General features: G+C 43.6%; 2 protein-coding genes and 1 long non-coding RNA gene across 3 annotated transcripts in view; 2 read left to right on the top strand and 1 right to left on the bottom strand.

The window, feature by feature from the left end:
- The first annotated feature begins 1017 nt into the window (after positions 1–1017).
- On the top strand, positions 1018–1966 carry LOC143728977 (uncharacterized). The gene is made up of 5 exons (XM_077219958.1): positions 1018–1152; positions 1279–1323; positions 1411–1503; positions 1614–1700; positions 1874–1966. Exons 1-5 carry the CDS (start codon positions 1132–1134, stop codon positions 1964–1966), a joined length of 339 nt encoding a protein of 112 aa, XP_077076073.1. The 5' UTR covers positions 1018–1131.
- Positions 1967–2082: 116 nt separating this feature from the next.
- Positions 2083–8945, top strand: LOC143729153 (uncharacterized). Its single transcript, XR_013199946.1, has 6 exons — positions 2083–2179; positions 2295–2411; positions 2485–2582; positions 8166–8324; positions 8400–8463; positions 8817–8945. It is a non-coding gene; the product is annotated as an uncharacterized LOC143729153 (long non-coding RNA).
- Positions 8946–13206: 4261 nt separating this feature from the next.
- LOC143729142 (organic cation transporter protein) overlaps positions 13207–15295 on the bottom strand; it is a 52088-nt gene continuing 49999 nt past the window's right edge. The window contains exon 10 of the mRNA XM_077220237.1: positions 13207–15251. Coding sequence (XP_077076352.1) covers positions 15167–15251 — 85 coding nt within the window. The 3' untranslated portion in view covers positions 13207–15166. The remainder of the gene's footprint in view (positions 15252–15295) is intronic.

The following is a 15295-nucleotide window of genomic DNA, read 5'->3' as shown; positions in this document are numbered from 1 at the left end:
AAGAAAGAAAGAGAAAGATAGATTAGTTAGAAAGATAGATAGATTAGTTAGAAAGAAAGATTGATTAAGTAGAAAGAAAGAAAGAAAGAAAGAAAGAAATAAAGAAAGAAAGATAGATTAGTTAGGAAGATAGATAAGTTAGAAAGAGAAAGAAAGATAGATTAGTTAGAAAGAAAGAGAAAGAAGGATAGATTAGTTAGAAAGAAAGAAAGATGGATTAGTTAGAAAGAGAGATAGATTAGTTAGAAAGAAAGAAAGAAAGAGAAAGATAGATTAGTTAGAAAGAAAGATAGATAGATTAGTTAGAAAGAAAGATAGATTAAGTAGAAAGATAGATTAAGTAGAAAGAAAGAAAAAAAGAAAGAAAGATTAGTTAGAAAGAAAGAAAGATAGATTAGTTAGAAAGAAAAAAGATTAGTTAGAAAGAAATATTATTAGATAGATAGATAGATAGATAGATAGATAGATAGATAGATAGATAGATAGATAGATAGATAGATAGATAGATCTAGTTCATCAGTACATATAGAATGGTTGTTTAATTGAATCTAGGGCTTCAGGGAGTTTAGATTTGATTTTTTGTTTTGTACACTACTGGGCCACCGTAGCCTTGGCTCAATTTGAACTGTTGCAATGAAAGTCAATGGGATTTTTATGGTTTTTAATATTAATTTTTAAGAAAACTGAAAGTCAAATCAGTCTGAAAAGATATAGCAACTCGATTCAGAACAGTCTGAAGGTCTGACCCGAGTTTGGAGTTTGTAGAGTTAAAACTCTAGGAGGAGTTAGAGTCAGAAAATGTTGGGGGGTTTTTTTTGAAGAAGAAGAAGAAGTTTAAATACAATATCAGTAAGTTGGCTTTTCCAAGCCAACTTAATAATAATAAGTTTAAATACAATATCAGTAAGTTGGCTTTTCCAAGCCAACTTAATTAAACAGTACTATCAACATTTACTGTTAATAGTAATTTGCTGTACTTTTTCATCATTAGGAGACAATCTCCAAACTGTAGCTGTAAAGAGGAAAGAAGATGATGTCATTGCCAGGATTTCTGACTTTGCCATTTTATATCTGAAAGACCTTAAATCTGTTCTCCCCCCTCATCTGTTGAGTGACACAAGCAGTATAGCAATGCCGTGGCTACCTGATAATGTAAGTATGAAATGCTATAAAGCATTATAAAAGTTGTCTTATCCATACATTTATTAGGTATGTGCATCACCCCATACTGTATGTTTATATAACAAAAAAAAAAAACGTTTTTGTTGTTGTTGAAAGGCTGTCAATTGCCGCATTGCTCAAATTGCGGAAGAGACTAAGGATGTAAGTTGTTCAAACAGAACCTATGACTTACCTGTGACATTTATAGTTTGTTATATAAAGACTAAAACCTGTGATTTTGGCTTTCAGGTTGTGGCCCTGAACACTGACACGTTCATTCTCTGGCACAGAGATTGGCAGAGTAATGCAACAGTGTCAGACGTGCACTTGAAAGTTCTTGGGGTATTTACAAAATGTGCAGTACAAAATGCACATATTTTTTCAGCATAAGCATCAAGACACAGTGTCATACATGTCTCAGAAGTTAATGTTTCCAGTTTGCTTCATTTTAGAATGCTTCAGATGTCCAGAAAATTCTTTTTCCAAGGATTGTTGCACCTGGAGATAACCCAGAGATGGGATGCCACTTCATTCTTTGGGTAAAAACAAATGATATACTAATACTATAAAAATATTACTAGTTGTTGTTTTTTTCCTTTTCTATCCCCATTTTTCCAGCTTCAGGCTGCTTTAAACTGGACCACCATTTCATATTGCAGTAGCCACTTCTTTTTCATATGTAAAAGATGTTACTGTTATTTTTACTTAACAGGTTTACGACATGACTACAAAAAACATTAGACTTTATGACAACACAAGTCAATATCTGACAATATCCGACCTCGACATGGAAATTCTGAAGTAAGACATTTATACTGTAATTCTTTTTACATCTATTTCATGTAATTACAAATTGTGCCCAATACATAATGATTTATAAATAATAAATTAACAAAATATTTAAAACAATTTCATAGATGCTTTTAGAAATATTGCATCCTTAGAAGATTGGACTGTGCCCAGTCCAAAGCAATGGAACAGAGGTGATGGAAGGAACTGTGGTGTTTTCGTATGCACAGTGAGTTAACTGTTTTTAAATAAACGTATTATGTTGATTTTTTTTAAATATGTTTTATAATATATATATATTTTTTATGTAACTAACTGATTCTGTTAAATCATTTTTGGAGTAGATGGCAGAGATGGAAGCTAAAAATATTAAAATGTACCAGGAAATTCTGCACAATGAGCAGATGGGATACCTTCGTCTTTACCATGCCTCGTGCATGGTGAAAAATCTGCAACCAGAGGTATTGCTGGGAATTTAAAACAAGGTTTACAGTTTACAGGGTTTGCAAAGCTTAACATGAAACATTTTCCTAGGACTTTCCACTTGAGGTTAAAGCAGTCCAGAGTGCAACACAAAACAGGTGTATGGCCCAGGATGCTGATGTCTGCATTTACCAAAAATATCGATCAAAGTATGTAATGACTATTTCATTTCCATGTAGTCTACTGTTTTGATTAAGCAGTTACTCATTGTTCCCTATCGGTCAGTCACTACAACGTAGGTCATGACTGACCAATAGGAATCTCGCTAGAGAGGCCAATCTACTTCGAGTGAAACTAAAACAAGCCAATACAGATCGGCGTGCAATCATTTGCAACAGCTGTGCAGCCTTGCAGTATTTAACAAGCAGCTGGTGCGATTGCACACTAGCTTTTTGCTTCGGAGCCAAGCACTTCGTATGCTGAACAGAGTGAATTTGAAAGCAAGCCTCTTCTGGATCTCTCCACTTTGGTTCGGGCGTGACGGCACAGCAGCACGAGCGGTCTTTTTCTCTTCTCTCTCTCTCTCTTCTTTGTTTGTTGTTTTAAAACTGAGCAAACAAAAAAGCTGTTTTCACGGCTGGTAAGGTGCGCGGTTAAAGCGCTCAACGGCCGTTTTCACGGCTGGTAAGGTGCGCGATTAAAGCGCTCAAAGGCCGTTTTCACGGCTGGTAAGACCAGCGAGAGAGAATCGCGCACAGACAGGTGCACATTCCTGTCTGTGTTCGCCGTGACCGTTCCCCTGCGTGCTTCAGCACCAAGGAGAGCAGTCTCTAAAAGAGCTTACACAGATAGTTTGCGTCTTTTTCAAGATGACATTCTATCTGTGTGTTTCTGGATGCGGTCGTTACCTGGGATCGCGGGATGGTCACGATCGCTGCCTTGTGTGTCTTGGCCTCGAATACGCACAGGCAGCGTTCGTGGATGAGTCATGTACCCATTGTGGGAAGATGACCATCTCGGAGCTGAGGTCGAGACTCTCGTTCCTGCAAAGGGGCGGAGTCCCCGTGCCTGCACCTCGTTCCAACCCCCCTTCGCGGGTTGCTACGGGCAGTGACACGGGTGACCTGAGGATTACAGTGAGCGCGCTTCCTTCGGGGAACCAACCTCCTAGGAACCCTCACTCCTCTCATACTCCGCAACCAGTTGAGCTGCCAACGGAATGTTCTGGACCATCCTCGAGATATGTACCAGTCGTTTCGTTCTGCGCTCCCTGCGACGACCAGATGTCGATCACTGCATCGGAGGGTGGGTCAGACCTCTCCGCGGACGACGGCTCAGAGCCGCTGCCTCCTTCGGGTGTGCCAGCAGTGCCCGAGTCGGACACGGAGATGATGGCCATGCTTTCCCGGGCCGCCAACAGGATCGGACTCGTGTGGAACCCTCCACCGTGTCCCGAGCCCTCAAGGTTGGACGATTGGTATCTCGGGGTGGCGCGCGCTGGTTCTCAGCAACCCACCCCAGTGCCTTTCTTCCCGGAGGTGCATGAGGAGCTCACAGGGACGTGGACGGCACCTTCTACTGCCAGAAACTCGGTGGCCCCTCCTCCCTCACCACCCTTGATGGCGGGGCAGCTAAGGGATACACGCGTGTCCCGCCAGTGGAACGGGCCGTTGCTATGCAACTTTGCCCTAACTCCACTTGGCGTGGAGAACCGTGTCTTCCTTCCCGGGCCTGTAAGTACTCGTCAGACCTGACCGGCAAAGCTTACAAGGCCTGTGGGGAAGCTGCCTCTGCCATGCACGCTATGGCGTTGTTGCAGGTTCATCAGGCCAAGGGACTGAAGGACCTGCACGAGGGTGGTCATGATCCACAAGTTCTCCAAGAACTTCGTGCCGCAACTGACCTCGCGCTTCGTGCGACGAAGGTCACTGGTCAGTGGGTCGTGCGATGTCCACACTTGTGGTCCAGGAACGCCATCTCTGGCTGTGTCTGGCTGACATGCGGGAGACCGACAAGACCGACAAGATCAGGTTCCTTAACTCCCCCGTGTCCCAGACCGGCCTCTTCGGCGACGCGGTCGAGAACTTTGCCCAGCAGTTCTCGGCTGTACAGAAGCAGAATGAGGCCATCAGTCACATCCTGCCGCGGCGGTCAGCTGCTGCCTCCACCCCACCGCACGCGGCTCCTCAGTCTGCTCGTCGCCGTGGGCGTCCTCCTGCGTCTGCCCCTGCTTCTGTGCCGCAGCAGCAGCCTCCATCTAAACGGCGCCGTGGAGCCAGTCGCAGGCAGGGCGCCCCGCCCGTCCAGGCCCCCGCCAAGAGGGGCGGCAAAGCCAAGGGTAAGCGGCCCTAGGACGGGCGACCCAGAGATGGAAGGGACTGCTCTCCAGGAGACGATGACTGCATCGCTCCCTCCCCCGGAAGAGGGCCTGTAAATCCTTTGTTTCATTTTGTTTGTGTTCCGCCGCTGGCCTTAAAACCAGCGGTACCCAAATTCTCAATAAAAGAGCAGTTTCTATCATCTTTGGGTCCGAAGAAGACCCGGAGAGCAGTGGGGGGTTGGAATCCTCACCACTCTCATACGCCTCTTCTTTCGCCAGCCGGCAGCTGTGTACGGTCCGAGAACGCCACCGAGCCGCCTCCCGCACCCATGAGAGAACAAGGCGTTCGCATCCTCAACTATCTCGACGACTGGCTCATACTAGCACACTCTCGGGATCAGCTATGCGATCCCAGGGACCTAGTTCTCAGGCACCTCAGCCAGTTGGGTCTTCAGGTCAACTGGGAAAAGAGCAAACTCTCCCCTGTGCAGAGGATCTCTTATCTCGGTATGGAGTTGGATTCGGTCGCTCAGACAGCACACCTCACAGAGCAGCGTGCTCAGTCAGTGCTGAACTGCTTGAACACGTTCAAAGGCAGGACGGCGATCCCACTGAAATTCTTTCAGAGACTCCTGGGGCATATGGCAGCAGCAGCAGAGGTAACCCCACTCGGCCTGCTTCATATGAGACCGCTTCAGCACTGGCTTCACGACCGAGTCCCGAGATGGGCGTGGCATCATGGCACTCACCGGGTGGCAATCACACAGGCGTGCCGCCAGACCTTCAGCCCGTGGTCAGACCTCTTGTTCCTGCAGGCAGGAGTCCCCTTGGAACAGGTGTCCAGGCATGCTGTGGTATTCACAGATGCCTCTGCCACCGGCTGGGGTGCCACGTACAACGGGCATGCAGTGTCAGGGGTGTGGACGGACCCCCAACTGCATTGGCACATAAATTGCCTCGAGTTGCTAGCAGTACATCTCGCTCTGAGCCGCTTGAAAATGCCACTACAGGGTAGGGACGTGCTGGTCCGTACGGACAACACGGCGACCGTCGCATACATCAACCGACAAGGTGGTCTACGCTCCCGTCGCATGTCGCAACTCGCCCGCCATCTCCTCCTCTGTAGTGAGAAGCATCTGAGGTCGCTTCGAGCCATGTATGTCCCCGGCGTGCTCAACCGTGTGGCCGACGAGCTATCATGAGCTGTGCTTCCGGGAGAATGGCGACTCCACCCCCAGGTGGTTCAGATGATCCGGGAGAGAGTTCGGGGAGGCTCAGGTAGACCTGATGGCCTCCTCAGAGACCTCCCACTTCGCAAATATGCGTTTCCCCCAGTGAGCCTACTTGCGCAGACACTGTGCAAAGTCCGGGAGGACGAGGAGCAGGTCCTTCTGGTGGCTCCCTATTGGCCCACCCGGACTTGGTTCCCAGAACTCATGCTCCTCGTGACAGTCCCTGCCTGGCCCATTCCTCTGAGGAAGGATCTTCTGACTCAGAGACGGGGCACCCTAGGGCACCCGTGCCCAGACCTCTGGAAACTCCATGTCTGGTCCCTGGATGGGACGCGGAGGTTCTAGGTGACTTACCCCCAGAGGTACTTGATACCATCACTTCAGCACGGGCACCTTCCACAAGACGTGCTTACGCCCTGAAGTGGAACCTGTTCGTCGAGTGGTGTTCTTCTCGCCGGGAAGACCCCCGAAGATGTTCGATAGGGTCTGTGCTTTCCTTCTTGCAGCAGGGGTTGGAGCATAGACTGTCTCCCTCCACCCTCAAAGTACATGCTGCCGCTATTTCAGCTTATCACGACCACATAGATGGCAAAACAGTTGGGAAGCACGACCTGGTCGTCAGGTTTCTTACGGGGGCGAGACGATTAAATCCTCCTCGACCCCCCTCCATACCCTCTTGGGATCTTTCCCTGGTGCTCCGAGCACTTCAGGATGTTCCCTTTGAGCCTCTGCAGTCAGTAGACTTAAAGCTTCTTTCCATGAAGACTTTGCTGCTGGTCGCACTGGCCTCTGTCAAGAGGGTAGGAGACCTGCACGCATTTTCGGTCGACGAATCGTGCCTAGAGTTCACCCAAGGTTCCTACCACTCCCTTCAAAGAGCAGGTAGTGAACCTGCAAGCGCTGCCTTTGGAGGAGGCAGACCCAGCCCTGGCTTTGCTCTGTCCCGTTCGCGCTCTGCGTATGTACATGGACAGAACTCAAAGCGTCAGGACCTCAGACCAGCTCTTTGTCTGTTACGGAGGCCAGCAGAAGGGAAAGGCTGTCCCCAAGCAGAGGATGGCCCACTGGATAGTGGATGCCATCGCCTTGGCTTACCAAGCACAAGGCGTGCCCTGCCCGCTCAGGTTGCATGCACACTCCACGAGAGGCGTTGCATCCTCCTGGGCGCTGGCACGTGGCTCCTCGCTAACAGATATCTGTAGAGCTGCGGGCTGGGCGACACCTAACGCGTTCGCTAGATACTATAGCCTACGTGTAGAGCCGGTCTCCTCCCGTGTTTTCGCCCTAGACGGGTAGAAGCACTGAGAGGTCTGGCTCTGTCGGCTTGCTGCACCCTACTGTGCACCCTTATTGCTCCAGAGTAAAACCTGTCGAGTTCTCCAAACCCCTCGGCCCGAACTTGGCGGAGCGTCCGGCGCCAGGCCCTTATCCGCTGAATCCTTGAGAACCGGATCTGGGCTGGGTTCCATAGGTGTGACCCTACGGGGATCCCATATGTGTATATTCTCCACGGCTGCTCCTATCGGAAGCCCGTGTCTTTCCCTTGGGCTAAGTCACCCATTATTTCATATGCAGTACAGCCTTTGGGCTAGTCCATATGTATTTCCACATAACTCTTTGAAGAAGTGGCTTCCGCAGCGTTCCTTCCTAAACAGAAAGGGCACTCTTTCCCAGTGTTATCCAATATCTCACTGTATGGGTTATCACTGAACAACAGTGTCAGATTCACTCTGTGTAAGCCTCATCCTATCCTCCTTCCAGGCAAGAAGGTGTAGAGGCTTGCATGGGGCGCTGGATGGGGTGCAGCAGCTGTGGCGCTTTGGTAGGGATTCCTATTGGTCAGTCATGACCTATGTTGTAGTGACTGACCGATAGGGAACGTCTCGGTTATATATGGTAACCCTCGTTCCCTGAGGGAGGGAACGGAGACGGAGACGTAGGTCCCGTTGCCACATCTGCTGCCACATCTGCTGCGTGCAGCTTTTTCAGGCTTGGCTCCTCAGCAAAAAACTAGTGTGCAATCGCACCAGCTGCTTGTTAAATACCCGCGCTGCGAGGCTGCACAGCTGTTGCAAATGATTGCACGCCAAATGTGTATTGGCTTGTTTTAGTTTCACTCGAAGTAGATTGGCCTCTCTAGCGAGATTCCTATTGGTCAGTCATGACCTTGCTCCATTCCCTCCCTCAGGGAACGAGGGTTACCATATGTAACCGAGACGTTATCATTTTTCTGTCTGCAGAGTGATGCACCCTCAAATCAAGTCACTGGGCTGGATTCAGTGTGACCTTTGCCAAAAATGGCTGCATGCTGACTGCGCTGGCATCAGTCTTGAAGTGGTCACAGCAGAAACATCATTTAGCTGTGGATGTGACGCTAAACATGTGCATACCTTCGAGAAGTATGTTATACCTTAAATTATATATTTTGCATAATAAATTACAATAAATGTTTTAATGCTACTTTGATTTTACAGAACATGGGCACTCTTGAAGCAGGGCTGGTTGGTTGACATTGTAATAGAGGATCAAGAGATCTTGGTAAATATTAAAAATTACTAAGCGAACCATTTCACTACTTGTATCCTAGCTGTATCATTTTGAGTATTGTTATTTACAAAGAGATGGTCTCTCATTTACATTTCACTTTTGTAATGGTGTTCATGAGATTACAAAATGTATAGCAATGTAATCTGTTAGAGCTTGTTGAGGGGCACTATAAATTTAGATTAATAAACACACACACACACACACACACACACACACACACACACACACACACACACACACACACACACACACACACACACACACACACACACACACACACACACACACACACATATATATATGTCTTACACTTGTCTAACTTCTGTAACTATCTAACATTCCAGAATTTACACGAAGGCCTGAGGACTGACACAATCCGATCCAATAGGATGTTTTTATTTAAACATCCAACATTTTCTCCAAAGCTCAAGATGAAGCTCAGTGAAAAGTTTTGTTTTTTTGATGAAGAACAGGTACAATTTCAAATTGTTGCATTGTTTAACAATTTATATAGTAAAAATAAGCATGTGTTTGTTTATTTATTTTGAACCAAGAATACAAGACTGTATAGAGATGCATAAGAAAATGTATGTCGGACCATTTGAACATCTCACATTTCATCACATCCGTATACTGTCAATGTAGATTTTCTGCAGAAACATTTACAAAGTTACTTTATAAATCGTAATACATTTTTAAAGCATATAAATGTTAATAAGTACAACTTTAACAATTGTTTTGCTTGTTGTCTTGATGTTTTGACCACTGAGGTACATATACAGACACTTTGATACAGTACAATGACAATAGCATTAAATGAACTGTACATGTACCTTTCATAACTGTATCTTCTTGTCTTTTAAAGCTAACACTGTTAATTCTGCACAAGACTGAGGGCTTTCACAGGTTCCAGGCAGAAATGGCTTTACAGTCAAACTTTGCTTTGGAGTACGTCTTTATTTTACTGTTGTTGTTGTTTTTTACTCCTTAAAACATTTACAAAAAATGTACACCCCTGACCAATTTTTTCTTTTAAACGGTGAAACAATCAAATCCGCCATGGTTTTGAAGGCATAATCGTCCTGTGTGATAAGGGAGGTCGGCTACAACTGAGCAACTGTGCTTTTGGTCCAAAAGCAGGGGAGGCCCTCTGCAAAATCTGTTTCATGCCCTGTTTCCAAATTATGTTTTTGTAAAGATCCATATTTATGTAAAGATTGTTATTGAAATATTAATTTAAATACATGTATATATATATATATATATTTACAGTAATATATTTATAAAAATGTATGTAAATAAAATATTTCTTATATACGCATGCAAATTTCAATAGGGGACTTTTTTGAAGTTTTATTACAAGAAATTGTAAGTGAAAAACCAATAAACATTCTTTGTTTTTATACATATATTGCATTTTTTGCAGCATTTTAGGTTACTGTTATAAGTCGGTTGGAAAGCAACTACATCACTGTGTATTTTAGACAAAAAAGGCCTCTTTAATGCAATATAATAGCCTAACTGTTTATCATTAACATTGATGTTTTAAAAAAAATCTAGCCAAAACATTGTTAGATTTAATGACAAAAAGACACCATAGCCGTGCCCGTGACAGGCTTGTATAGCCGTGACAGCTCGTGAACATGCGCATATATCCGTGACGGGGCGCGGGACAGGCTCGTACAGACGTAACGGGGCGCGGGACAGGCTCGTATAGACCTGACGGGTCGCGGGACAGGCGCATATAGCGGTGACAGGTTGAGTTTCAGGCAAATATAGCCGTGACAGGTCGCGGAACAGGCGCATATAGCGGTGACAGGTCGAGTGACAGCTGCCAATAGCGGTGACAGGTCCAGTGACAGGCGCATATAGCGGTGACAGGTCGAGTGACAGCTGCCAATAGCGGTGACAGGTCCAGTGACAGGTGCATATAGCGGTGACAGGTCGAGTGACAGCTGCCAATAGCCGTGACGGGTGGAGTGACAGGTCTCGGTGGCAGCAGTCAGTTTAGTTGTTTGAAGATTGTTTCTCTTAATGTGAGGGGTTTATGGGACGGCACTAAAAGGAAGCCTATGTTCATTTTTGTTGGGCGTACAAATGTAAATATAATTTTGACTTAGAAGGACTCATTTGTGCGAATCTGATGTTAAATGGTGCCGTTCTCAGTGGGGCAATCAAATCCTCCTTTTTCATGGTTCTCATCATTCGGCAGGGGTCGCTACTCTTCTAAATAAATTTAAAGGTGACGTATTGGAATCAGTTAGCTCCACAGAAGGTAGATGGTTACTTACAGTTGTTGGATAACTATTTGTTTTAGGAAATTTTAGCCAAAAATGTCTACAGAGGTCATTCATTCTATATCAGTACTGATGGGAAAATATCAAGGTGCCTTTTGATAATGGGTGGTGATTTTAATGATGCCCCGGATGATTCTTTAGATCGTTTCCCACCTCATATGTTTTCTACTTCGAAATTTAAATTTACTACTGCTTTATCTATCCATTTTTCTTTAGTGGATATTTGGAGATTCTTGAATTTTAATGAAAAATGTTATTCTTGGAGCAACTCCTCTAGGTCTTTACAACCTATGGTTAATTATCCCAGGATCTGTCCAATATGTTATTGATGTTACATGCTGCCATGCACCTCTTTCGGATCATAAAATGATTGTTTTGACACTTTCTGGAACCGATGTTAAAAATAATAGTATATGAGGCTATTGGAAATTAAATAACAATTTGCTTAGTAATGAAGGGTTTGCACAACAGGTTGCACTGTGCATATAGGAGCATGTGTCTCGCTATTTTGTAAAGAGACCATGACCTGAGGCCGCCCTGGCAATTTATGAAGGCCACCACCATCATGTTGTCCAAACGGACAAGGACGTGGTGCTCTTTTAGGGCTGGCAGGAAGGCTGTTAGGGCCAGGAACAGTGGCATCATTTCGAGGCAGTTGATATGCAGACGTTGGTCCAGAGTGGATCAGAAGCCTAATGCTGGTCTGCCTTTGCACAGAGCTCCCCAACCTGAGATGGAGGCATCTGTCATGGCAATCTTCCGTCTGTGGGTCAGATCCAATTGAACGCCTGTCTGGTATAGGCAAAGCGTTCTTCCAAGGGCCCGCAGGGTCGACAGCGGAAGCGCTTCACAGAGCTCGCAGCCCCCGGACGCGAGGGCGAGCTCTGCATGGAACCTCTTCACATCGCACACCCCTACGCACATAAAGAATGAACTTACAACTGAACTGACATTTACCAACTTTCTTCTTCTCTCTTCTCTTGCGTGCAGGAGACAGACGTTATTCTGCCGCGATTCCCGCGAATGTGATGCGAATTGTCACGTGAACAAGCAAATCCACAAAGATAGAATAATAAAAAAATAATACGCATACAACGATAACAACGATAAAAAACGATAGCAAAAAACAGTTTTGTAAAAATTATTTCACCATTGTTGTCACTGGGGCACAGGAACCGCCACAACCTTTTGAGAACATTATTAAAGACCAGATAACATTGACAATACTGTAACGTCTGTTCATAGCTTTGAGAGAACCTTGCCAGAACTTTAGCGAAAGTTTTGAGAACGTTCCCTGTTAGCTGGATATAGTTACTTCTAAAAGTAATATTATTACTGTAATCAGTGCTCGAAGTGGGGCGGTACTCACCGGTACGCAGTACCGGCACTTCTACATTTTACTCTTAAGCGTACCTGCACTTTTTCTTTCGTACTGCTACTTCTCGCATGTAGCCGGTACTCGACCACTGACAGAAAAAGCGCCAGTGTCACGCCCGTTGATATACTTCGTTTGCAGTGCGTATGCAGTGCGTATTTTTTCCGCACCCATGTTAACAGGTTCGAGCTTTCACACAGCACGCGCATGCGGTCCGTCAATGCACTCCTGGTGCTGTGCGTATACAGCAGTGCAGAGATCGTTCCGAGTCTATTTTTGCTGTGCTGCACGCGGCGAATTAAAGTGACAGCTCATGGTTCGTGGTCAAAACACAGATTGACATGAAAATATAATAATCTCACCATAAATGCATTTAATTAAATAAAATGTAGTAATGTAAATGTATTTTTGGACTTGCAGGCTTGAAGGAGTTCCGTTTTCGTACGCACGTACACACGCATGACTTGTTTTAATACATTTATGTTGTTAATAAATAACAGTAAGTTTTGTTATAAGTTTTGTTTTTCACTGTAGAAATCTCAAATGTCATGATTTGCCAATGCAAGAGAGTACCGGCACCTTTCTTTTCCCACTTCAAGCACTGACTGTAATGTGTTTGTGTTATGCACACTGAGCACAATTGTGTGTGTTTTTTGTGTGTGTGTGTGTGTCATAAATAACCTTCTCGTGTGATTTTCAGACAGCAGGCCCTGTATAAAGGTTTTCAGTCTCAGAACACATTGGTTTAGTGTCACACGGACATGAGGGCTGCAGCTGCTATCACACTCTAATTAAAATGCCAGTTGTAGTGTGTCGAGTGTGTCCATTCAAAGTCATTGGATAGGGTTTCATGACCACAGATGCGTAATGTATGTGTGCTTGCAAATGGAAGCTCTACACAAAACATTATATGGCTACAGAACACAATACAGATAATGTTGCTTCCAAGACTAACCATTCTCACAATTTCCATGAAACCTCATCAGCTTCTTCATCTTGGTGACATTTGTAAATCAGAATTTCCAACAATGTTCTTTTAACAACATAACATAATTCCAAATGTTTAACTTTGTAAAACATATTTAATACATATCAGGCAGCAGAGAACAGAGACAAAAATAATAAACATCAAATTTACCGGTACTGGTATATCTATATCCATTTTCAGTTTTATTAAAATGTACAAAACTCTGTAAAAATGAAAGTATTCAGTAAATACCCTATAAAATACACAAACACTATATTGTGGAAATAAAAGAGATCCCAGTGGGGTCATTTTAGTTAAAAAATAATCAAGTACCACTTTTCTCCAGAAGGTGGTAATAGTTAGCTAAAAAAAAAAGGAGTTTTTGATAGTGAAGTATAATTTTCAGAATTGCAGTCTGTTGTTTGATTGCTATGCATAGGTACAGCATTGGCTCAGCCAATGGTCTGAGTTGGGGTTGGACTACCTGTTTGGGACTACCTCATTATTTTTGCAACTCTGTTGCAACTCTGCAATGCTATCAGTGGTGCAGAAATCAATCACATACTAAACATTTAATGTGAGAAACTGCACTGTAAACTCTTTTAGTATTCAGAGATGGCAAGGCCATGTGGGGGAAAAAACCTTTCAAAGAACAATTTAGTCGTTTTCTTTTATGTTATCTTTCTCTTCTTTTAACAAATCAAACTGCAGAATCGTGCTATGCTCAATTTTACAACAGGCAACTATTAATCAATGTTTTTTGATGTTGATTTTATGTATGGACTAGCTGTTCTTCTTAGTGTCGGAAGGAAGACGAGTGTGCAGATACTAGAAATATTGGAAAGTGTAGCTTTCATGACTGGACCTTATAGTACATAAGACATAACTGCATGAATGGCAACTGTGAGCTTTTGTTAGAGCAAAATGCTTTGAAAAGAAGTTTGGAAACAGGAGTAGTAAGAAAGTAGTAGTATAAAGCAGGCTGTGTTGAGGTTGGTATTTCTCTTTATATGAAGTCCATTTTTTGAGCCAGTTGTAAATACCAGGTGACCAACTACACTGAAGCCACTGGAATACTATATCTTCACAATCCAGATTAGTGGAAGAATAGTTACAGCATCGATCAGCAGCAGCATCAACTTAAAGGTTTAGTTCACTTCAGAACTAATATTTCCTGATAATTTACTCACTCCATATCATCCAAGATAAATGTTTAATTTTTTTTTAGAAAATTACTGATGGTTTGGCTAGATAAGACCCTTATTCCTCGGCTGGGATCGTGTAGACTTTGAAGCTGCATTGAAACTGCAATTTGGACCTTCAAACTGTTGATAACCGTTGAAGTCCACTATATGGAGAAAAATCCTGGAATGTTTTCCTCAAAAACCTTAATTTACTTACAAATGAAGAAAAAAATATCATGATGAATATCTTGGAAGACATAACTTTGAAATGTTTAGATGCTCCTGTGTTTGCCACTTAAAATATTTTAAAAATTAATTCTACCCAGTGAAAACTAGTAAACTACTTATGGGTAATAGAAAAAAAAAAGCTTTTGTTGTTGAGTCTGTGCGCATTTCAGAGTTGAGTTAACTTAAGTGAACTCCAATAATTCACTCCAGTAAAAGGCAATCTAAAAAAAAATAATCTAATGATTACAGGTAGTCTTTTGAACATTATTTTCAAGGCAACTAAAGAATTATTAGCATTTAGCAATTTTTCATCTCCATGTTTGATTTTCAAAGCTAACTACATGATATTAACATTATTTACAATGAGTCTTAAAATGCAAAATTAGACCCAAGACTTCAGATTTATCCATTTAATTAAAAACAAAAAAAAACAACATAAAAATGCCCTCATCATTGTACTTTATTGTAATATTACTGTATGATATAAATGCTTCCAAAATCCAAGCTCAGTAATGTATTTCACTTGCCTTCATACACACACTGCACTTGCCTTGACTATGATCAAGTAGTCCTGGAAAGAAAAGTTGAAAAGAACACATGAAAAGTCTTTCCTTCCGAAATGGTTGTTTGGAGAGAGTTAAATCTAGGCCCACTGTTCAGAGGATGATGCAGGGTTCTGTTTTGGACACTCTTCATACAAAGCATGTTGTGACTTCTCAGCCGTAGCACTGGAAGGCAAATGAGGGTAAAGATGAACCACATTTCATGTGTA

The sequence above is a fragment of the Siphateles boraxobius genome, unplaced genomic scaffold (genome assembly GCF_051911475.1).
Source record: "Siphateles boraxobius isolate OS27281-9 unplaced genomic scaffold, OSU_SipBor_1 8, whole genome shotgun sequence".
In the NCBI taxonomy this organism is placed as follows: Eukaryota; Metazoa; Chordata; class Actinopteri; order Cypriniformes; family Leuciscidae; genus Siphateles; species Siphateles boraxobius.
The sequence above is the reverse complement of the archived record's forward strand: the minus strand, read 5'-3'. Positions and strand labels throughout refer to the sequence as shown.

What these genes read in the sequence shown, in the direction of transcription:
- LOC143728977 (XM_077219958.1), top strand. Translation starts at nt 1,132, where the DNA reads ATGCCGTGGCTACCTGATAAT. An exon ending in TGCCGTGGCTACCTGATAAT is followed by an intron (nt 1,153 to 1,278) that starts GTAAGTATGAAA and finishes TGTTGTTGAAAG; the next exon opens with GCTGTCAATTGCCGCATTGC. An exon ending in TTGCGGAAGAGACTAAGGAT is followed by an intron (nt 1,324 to 1,410) that starts GTAAGTTGTTCA and finishes TTTGGCTTTCAG; the next exon opens with GTTGTGGCCCTGAACACTGA.